Genomic DNA, 9,125 nt, shown 5'->3' with positions numbered 1-9,125 from the left:
AGACTCTTGAACTCTCCGAACTCCGATGCCCAACAAATGAGCCTTACCTCTCTTATATAAGAAGAGATGGGGGACAAACATTATTGTTGGTCGGATCAAAGAAAATACTTAAAGCTAAAGGAATCATTCATTTATCAAAGCGACGTCCGCACAAAGATTCGGGTCTATGGGATGGACCCAATAATTGCTTTTGGGTAACGCTAAGATATTATCTGTAAAGTAGATTCTTGTACTTAAAGCAAATCTGACAGATATCATGCCTGTCTATACAGTGGATGCTTTTGTACTAAAGCCCATGAGAAAAGACGAAGAATATTACACTGTGGAGGCTTTTGAACAGTGAAGCCCACGGGAAAACTGGTCACAATTTAGCCCTTGTGACTGGTTCACATCAGAATATCTTGAGATTCGGAAAACGGTCCAGCTTATATGGCATAATGTCCCATGCTTTGGTGTAGATTCGTCGGACAATGATAGGTTTCCCCAGCATGATTTGATGTTGTACTTTGGTAAGGACGAGCCATTCCATGTGCTCTCTCATATATTCTTCAAGCGAATTATTTTACAGAGAAGATTGATATGTTGTCCATTCAGTGCTGGCCATTTCCTTTACAGTATGATACACTGGGTGATTGCATTCTTTGTTACATTGCATAATACAGGTTTTACCATATTTTTACAATATTTTTCATGCTCTACAGGATCAATGGCTTTCCTGTTTATCCCATAGTCTTCCCACCAATCCCTGAGCCATTTACATTGCTGGTAACCTTGATAGTGCTCAACTTGATTCTGGTATAATGAGTCTCTGTTTGATCATCAATGTTTAAAAATTTCCACCAGAGCTTTTTGTAGTCTGTAAAATCATATACAGTGTTAGGAAACATGATATGAGGATCATTTCTGCGCCATCGGGCTGCTGGGTGAAATTTTCCATGTCCAGGTTCTCTCCATAAATCACTGGTCCTATAGATACAAACATGTCTTTCATATATTCCTATGTCTCTTCCTCCATGATACCAGATGGTAGCAATATCATGAAAATTTTGTTCTAGTGCTATTCTTGCCTCTTCAGCATCCCTTCTTGCCTTATTATAGACCATGTCATGTATCCATTGTCTTCCCTTTGGGTAGACTTTTCTCTCTAGTACATAATACTGCAGATCTATATGAGGCTGCAAATTTGCATCCAAAACTTTGGTATTACGACGCTGCCAAGTCAGCTTCCAGTCCCTTTTGTAGGTTTCCCACTCCAATTCGTCTGGCACAGTTTTCAAAAGTTCTTGTCTCTGGTTATTACCCCATTCAGTGATAATCATCATCACATGTGCTTTCTTTTGCTCAATATATTCCCGGCTGAGGAAGTCAGGAAGGCTGTTATCTTTTCCCTTGATGTGCTCTACTGGAAAATCAAAATTTGCAAACAGTGCTTGCCATCTAGCAAACTTTGCTTCTCCAGCTTTCTTGATATCTTTAGATAAAACTTTCTGCATAGCTCAGGCATCTGTTCTGAGAAGAAAATGCTTGTTTATCAGATAAACTTCAAATTTGCTAATACAATTCCATGCTGCTTTTACCTCTCTTTTAATGACAGAATAGTTTTGCTCCTCTGGACTCCAGACTCCTAAGGCAAATTGAACAACCTGCTCTTCTTTCCCAATTCTTTGTTTCAAGATTCCTCCCCATCCAACATTGCTTGCATCAGATTCAACTATTTTAAAAGCTTGGTCATCGGCTACATATAAAATAGGTAAAGATTTTACCTTGCCTTTGCTTTCTTGGACTGCCCTGGTGTGGAGATCTGACCATTCAGGGGGGTTCTTAGCAAGTCTTTTATTTAGTAGCTTCCTGTCACTGGCACAATCCTGGTAGAAATTATTGACATAATTTAGGCACCCTAGGAACCTTTCCAGTTGTGTCTTGTCTTTAAGCACATCTGGGAACTTATCTGCAAATTCGATGGCATGTTGTTGCAGAGAAATTTGCCCGTTGCAAATTGTGTGTCCCAAGAATTTTATAGAAGTCTGGAACACTTCTATCTTTTTCTTGCTCAGCACCAATCCATTCTTTTGAACCAATTTCAAGAAAATATTTACATGTTTGAAATGGTCGTCAATATTCTTGGAAAAAATTAAAGCATCATCAATATAAACAATTAGTCAATCAAAGTATGGCTTGAAAATATCGTCCATTACTTTCTGGAATTTTGAGGGAGCGTTCTTGAGGCCGAATGGCATTACGTTCCATTCATAATGCCCTGTTGGAATACTGAAAGCAGTCTTGAATTTATCTGCTTCATCAATGGCCACCTGCCAAAATCTTGTTTTTAGATCAAATTTTGAAAATATCTTGGCACATGCAATCCTTCTGATCAAATCTCCTTTGTGTGGGATTGGATAAGTGTCATCGGCTAGAACTGAATTTAGAGGTTTATAATTTGTAACAAGTCTGGGAATCCCCCTAATTTGTTCAACTCTCTTATTCACATAGAATCCATAGCAATTCCAGGGGCTATTGGATTCTCTGATCAGTCTTCTATCAAGCAATCGCTGGATTTCTTTTTGGCAAAGATCCCTATATTCTTTGCTCATTGGGATGGCTTTGCTCTTGCAGGGTTTTCCAGTGTATCCCTCTTTATATGGCAGCTTGATAGTATGCTGCCTCCTATGCCAGAAAGCATTTGGATCTTCTGAGCAGCATGTTTCTTCCAATTTTTCTTTCAGATCTTGGATTTTTCTTTTGACTTGGGGCAATTTTAGCTGTTCTTCAACCCTTAGTGTGCCTTTCAGATCTTTGAGATCTGCTAATTGAGATTCTGCCTTTTCCAGTTTTTGCATGGCTTGAACCATTGTTGAAATCCTTGGACTTGAAACATAAGGGAGTTCAATTTTCTTTCTTCTGCCTTTTGATGTAGGAATGGAAATGAAGTAGCCAGCTCTCCCTCCCTTTAGCCTGGCTGAGCCATGAGACTCTACTACAGCTAGAAAAACATTTCCTAATATACAGTCAACACGAATGTCTGCTATAGCAAATTTCATATGTACACAATGAGTATCAAAACATAATGAAGCTCTGGGAATTTCATATTGGAGTTTCCTGTTTCCAAGGCCTACTACCTCTCTCTCGCCCGAAACCCAATACTTGGCTAGAATGTTTTTGATATTAAGGATGTTAATATTTGCACCAAAATCTAACAATGCAACCATATGAAATATTTTTCCTTGTATGCTGTATGTTAAACCAAAAATTAATTGGTGCCATAGAGTACTTAGACTGTGCGGGCCACCTTCCCGAAAATTACCCTCGGTAACGACCAACCCATGTATTAAACCATGAAAAAAAAAAATTTATTAGCTGTAGCTGTATGGAGATGTTACACAAACTCCTTGCACTCGCCCTCGAACAAAACTTTCAAAATAATAAGCACCCAATCCACGATTAACCTAGTTATTTATTTATCTTTCAAATCAGATGACCAATTTTTTTACCTCACATCAAACTTTTGGACCTAACCCTCTTCTATCTATTGGATTTTAATATATTCACGGAATCTGGAGTCAAATTAAGAAATTGAACAACCTTTATTTACTATTTACAAAGAGTCATAATACGACCGGAGAAGTGAAGCAATTCATAAACACACACACACATTTAATTGATTTTACAGAAAAATGCATTTGTTCACTGCAACAAACGTAGTTGTTTCCATTCAAATATTTGCATTACTTGGTCGTGAGTCACGGAGCTTTACAGGCGGCCATTATACCATGGCATAGCAAGATTACAAAGTGGAAGCGTATATCAGATTGCAAAAAAACAAATGTTTCGTAAGATATTGGAGGGATTCTCATGGGGAAGAATGGGATTATGTTGGAGTAGAATTTGAGAGCGATATTATTGAAGACCATGATGATGGATATCGCGGAGGCTTGGGATTATTTGTTTCAGATGTCGTATATGGAGACTTTGCCTTTGCCTTTGCATTCAGCCTGCAAGACGCAGAACAAGATAACAATTTTCATTTTAGATTTTAGTTGCGAGTTTCATAGCAGGGAGAACTGAAAAATCATTAGAAAACAAATTGCAGAAAGCAAATATTGTTATGGAAGTGGTTAAGATACCTCTCCTTGCGATTCTTTAGGAAACGTTGCAGAGAATGCTTCCTCGTTATTGGAAGATCTGTTCATCATGCCATTGACAAAATGACATGAAGGGGATTATCAACATACTAATTACAGGGTCGAGGTTGATAATAAAATCCTACAAAATTTCTAGTCGATTTAATTTTTCCCATAAAACTCTTTTCACATATTTTTTTTTTTCTAAATTTGATTTTTCTAGAGAGTTTTTACAAGATTCGAAAATAAAATTTCCTAATAGATTTGTTCCTATTGCATCTCAAAAGTAAATCACACTAAATTTGAAATAGAATTTCTAACTCCTAAAGGATTTGAAAAAAAAAACCCATAAATTTATAAAAATTAAATTTGACCACTTATCAAATTACGCTAATATGTATCTATTACTCATCTGCATATTCCACTTTCTTAATCATCTTCTGTATATTCAACCGGTGTGAAAAAAGTACATCAGATTTAGCTGTGTGGAGACCGGATTGACCTCAAATTAATGAAGAGCATGAAAACTGCAGGCCCTGGTCCTACCTACCAGTGAGCACCTTACCGCTTGCAGATTGGTGGCTGTGGATTCCTGATCCCTCCGATAACTTCATGACAGGAAATTGTATTTTGAGCTGAGTGTATGAATAATTCAAATAGTTTCCACCTTTCGCCATGAACATTATGTCCTGGGCCTGGGATTGCATACAAAGTTAAAATTTAGATAAACGAAATCTAAGTGGTTTAACATTGGGAGTTTAAGTGTGGGGGAAGTTTTTCATGTTATTGAATTCATTTATCTATCGAATATTTATTTTTTTGGGAAAAAATAAATCATAATTTGTTATTTTTTTTTATTAATTAAATTATGTTAATTTGTGAGTAATTTAATTGGTTAATTCAAAAAATGTGAAATTATTGAAATTCTGAAAGATCTAGTTTCGAATTTCTTACTAGAAGGAAGACATATCATAGTCCAAAAGCTTACTGGTAGTTACTTACTTGACCGGCAACAGTTCCTCTAAATCACCCAAAAAAAACATTATACTCATTTCCATACTTTATCACAATTTCATTCCAAATTATATCACCATATTCCAACCCCAAAAAACCATTTCTTTTTATTAATTAATCTCAGTGAATGGCCATACATTATCGGCAAGAATATATATCCTCATACACTCCACTGTTCCACCATAGAAAATTATTGTCAACTGCTCTATTGTTACCAGGTTTTTAATATGAGGTTTATAATATTGAGTTTAATAATAAAGTTAAATATTGAATTTATAATTTTTGTTCTATCATAGAAAATTATTGTCAATTGCTCTATTGTTACCGGGTTTTTAATATGAAATTTATAATATTGAGTTTAATAATAAAGTTAAATATTAAATTTATAATATTAAAATTTTATATTGGAATTTTAGTATTGAATTTAATATTATTGGTAGTATTAAAGTTTGTAATATTAAATTGAATATTAACATTTATGATATTAAGTTTATAATATTAAAATTTTCAATATTAAATTTAATATTGAAATTTATTTTTTAATAATTAGGAAATATATGAGAAATGTTTTTAGTCAAAATCACATCAAATTATTGAGAAGTGGTTTATGAGAATAAATTATACTTATTGGTTAGAAATAGTCCACAAAATTTGTAATTTTGGCTGAAAACATTTCTCAATAAATTTGATATAAATCACAGAAACCTAAATTCAACAATTATTAAATAATTAAATAAAATTCTTAATACTCATTTCTATATAACAAAAACAACAATTTCACTTATTACACCTTGTTCCAAATAAAAAACTATTTTTCTATTAATTAAATTATAAATTATACTGATCTCCATACCTTATCACAATTTCTTTCCAAAATTTCCAACCAAAAAAAAGTTTAGTCTATTGATTAAACTCTGTGAATCCCCCTACCTTATCTGCAGAAATACCGTCATAAACGTTCACCGTTCCACCGTAGAAAATTGTCAACTGCGCACCAGATTGCTTGCCCGGAATCGTGGCCGCCACAGGTCTGGAATGAAAAAAGTAAATGAACCCATTAGCCCACGATCACAAGAAGTAGCTGAAAATAAAAACACTAACTGTACCCACTACTATTACCCACTTAAAACGAGTAACAGACCTTGAACAACCGTCTCTATCTGACGACATCTTGTTCTCTAATCCTCCAAGGACTGGGGATCAGCCGATGAAGTAATTTTGAAACTGGGCGCTTAGTACCTCCAAGACTCCTAATCAATGAATGGAAATAATTATTCTCTTCAAAAATCATCCCAACTTCAATTGGGAATTATTGAAGTTGCTCAACAGATCCAAGTTATTATTTGGGCTAACCATCAAGCTGTAAAACGAATCATCGGTCGAGCTTCTAGGTAACTCATCGAGTTTAAGCTCGATTTAGTTCGGTAAAAAAAAAAATGAAATGAAAAAATTACTCAACGCATCCAATTTAGTATCTAGGTTAATATCATTTTTAATATTAATAATATTATTTTAATTAATATATAGTTATAACTAGTAATTTCCAACCGTTAGTTAATAAACAGATATTATTTTTATTGATTTAGTTATATTATTTTAATTAATTTAATAACTAATGCTTAAGTGTTAATTTTAGATCATAGTTACCAAGTTCGAATTCAAATTCAGATTCCAATTCGATTCAGAAAAATTTCGATTGTATACATATATTTTCTTTCCTCTAACTATGAAATATTCTGATGAATTTCTTTCTAGTTCATTTTAAGTTTTGAATAATTTCTAATAACTCTGCATAATATAACTACTTTAAAACTACATTTCAACCCAAAAAAAAAGGAAAAAATTCATATTTTCTTTTTCCTCCAAAAGTTTTAGATAATTTGTAATAACTCTAGATAATATAAGAAATTTATAACTATAGTTCAATAAAAAAAGGAAAAAAATCCACATTTTCTCTTCCTTCCAAAAACCTAAATTTAAGCTGATTTTTAAGATTCAAAACTTACTTTTCCAAAATTCCTATCTAATACATAAATACAAAAATCATTGTTCTAAATTAACTTTCTAAATTTGTTAATTTAGAATTTGTCAAAATAAAAAATTAAAATTAAAACTAGAAATTTTCCAACCTAACAACTATTTCTATTTCTTTGCTTTAGATTGACAATTATTTCTATTTATTTTCTTTGACTTTTAAATGCACATAATTATCTATATATATTTAGGCCTTAAAATTCAATGCCCCTAATTTTAAGTAAAGTCATCTCTTCACAAAGCCAAAGCATACTTATGGTTTCATGTCTAACCAGAAAGTCCAACACTCGCAATTACATCTAACCAGAAAGTCCAACACTTGCAATTACATCTCACCGGAAAGTCTTAACTCTTTATAAGACAATGAACCATATTAATTGGTTCGAAAAGTCCATCAAATCTTAATAATATGATTAATCCGAAAAAAACGATTTTTATTTGTATGAAAATATAAAATCTAACAATAATATTACTTTTATCCCATTCTAAAAATATTGTAAAATAATAAAATTGTTATTATTAAATTCACCACTGCAACAATTACCTGATCAATTACATTCATCATCAGCCTTGGCCCCTGCTTGGCTCACCTCTGTGTTGTATCCATTAAGCTTCATTTACTTCCATCGGCGGCTTCTTCTCCTCCTCCCTGCTTTTAGTGTGTGATGACCCCGTAAAAATGTAATTATTAAAGCTACTACAGTAAAAACTGAGTTAGAATGATATTGAAGGATTGAATTCTTTTTGAGAATATTCTGTTGATTTTTTTTATGTGCACTAAAGTAATGATTAAAAGAATTACTTATGAAAGTATTTGAATTCCCAAATGGTAACTGGGAAAGAAAGTTAGTTAACAAACTAACAATAACTACCTACTCTAACTGGAAGGGTTTCCAGGAAAAAGAGAGGTTAGGGGAAAGAACTCTGGGCTGTAGAGACAGGCAGAGAAGAAAAGAGAAAGGGAAGAAAAACCCTGGATAGACTAAGTCTGGTAAGGACCAGATAGTCAAGCACACAGTGCTGGCTTACTGAGGATAATGATCCGGTAAGCGGAAGCTTGGGGGGAGACTCAGGTCTAGAAAGACTGATCTCACGGTTGGGAGGATAACAAGCTTACACAGAGATTTGGCAGGAGACTGGTTCCAGACTCACCTTATCCGAGGAGACCAGGTAAGTAACGGAACCTTTATGTCCCCACAGTTATCTGTGTAATATTATAGAATGTTTATTATTATCTGTGCAACAGTAGTGAACAGTATATAAAATGGGTATACTATCTGTACAAATTATAGGCAAGGTTGCTGTACAAATACAAAAGATAGTTTAAACTGAGACTAGCACAGTGCTGCTGTACAAATATAAAATATAGTTTAAACCGAGATTAGCATGATATTGTTGTATAAATCCAAGAGGGTATAAACTGAGAATTAACGGTATACAGATACAAACTAATTGATGTAAAAGAATCAAGGATAGTGTCATTACATATATACTGTCCAATGAATACAGGCAGCGTGTTTGTAGATTTAAAGATGGAGAAATGAGGACACCTGAACTAAGAAAATCAATGCATTTCGAGGATAGGCCCTTATCCCTTCTCGGTTAACAGTCACAGTCAAAGGGAGACCCGGAACAGGAACTCGACTGTGCATGCAAGAATGGGTTCTGGGTCAAACGACATCTTGACTGTATTGCTCATTGTAAGCTAAACAATACCACGCAAATCGTGAGGCAATGACTATCTATCCCGTAAACAGTCGGGTATTTCCAAGAATGCAAACTTTTAGGAAATGAGTAAACAGTGAGGGTATCAAAATTTAACAGAACCTTTGAAACCAAACCAGGCCAGAACGTATTCCCGGAGATCTCATTATAGCGGCGGAGGCCGAAAAACCGTGAGTCACATAAACATCAAACGAATCTGAGCCGAAAGGGTAAACCGGAATTATTAGTTTAAGC

At 34.1% G+C, this 9,125-nt stretch overlaps 1 protein-coding gene across 2 annotated transcripts; it reads right to left on the bottom strand.

The window, feature by feature from the left end:
* Positions 1-3,696: 3,696 nt before the first annotated feature.
* Positions 3,697-7,821, bottom strand: LOC149176763 (protein TIFY 3-like). 2 transcript variants are annotated; one of them, XM_089423182.1, is made up of 6 exons: positions 7,711-7,821; positions 6,274-6,382; positions 6,063-6,162; positions 4,669-4,813; positions 4,122-4,179; positions 3,697-3,989 (listed from the first exon to the last, which is right to left on the bottom strand). In XM_089423182.1, exons 2-6 carry the CDS (start codon positions 6,300-6,302, stop codon positions 3,866-3,868), a joined length of 456 nt encoding a protein of 151 aa, XP_089279308.1. In that variant the 5' UTR covers positions 6,303-6,382; positions 7,711-7,821; the 3' UTR covers positions 3,697-3,865. The 2 variants fall into 2 exon arrangements, with proteins under 2 accessions (XP_089279308.1, XP_089279309.1); XM_089423183.1 differs by lacking the exon at positions 7,711-7,821 and having other exon boundaries at positions 6,274-6,394.
* Positions 7,822-9,125: the final 1,304 nt, after the last annotated feature.

This window comes from Pinus tabuliformis, chromosome 4_1, assembly GCF_031772625.1.
Source record: "Pinus tabuliformis cultivar Carrire ecotype Pingquan chromosome 4_1, CPIR1, whole genome shotgun sequence".
NCBI lineage: Eukaryota > Viridiplantae > Streptophyta > Pinopsida > Pinales > Pinaceae > Pinus > Pinus tabuliformis.
This window is presented reverse-complemented; position numbering and strand designations above follow the sequence as displayed.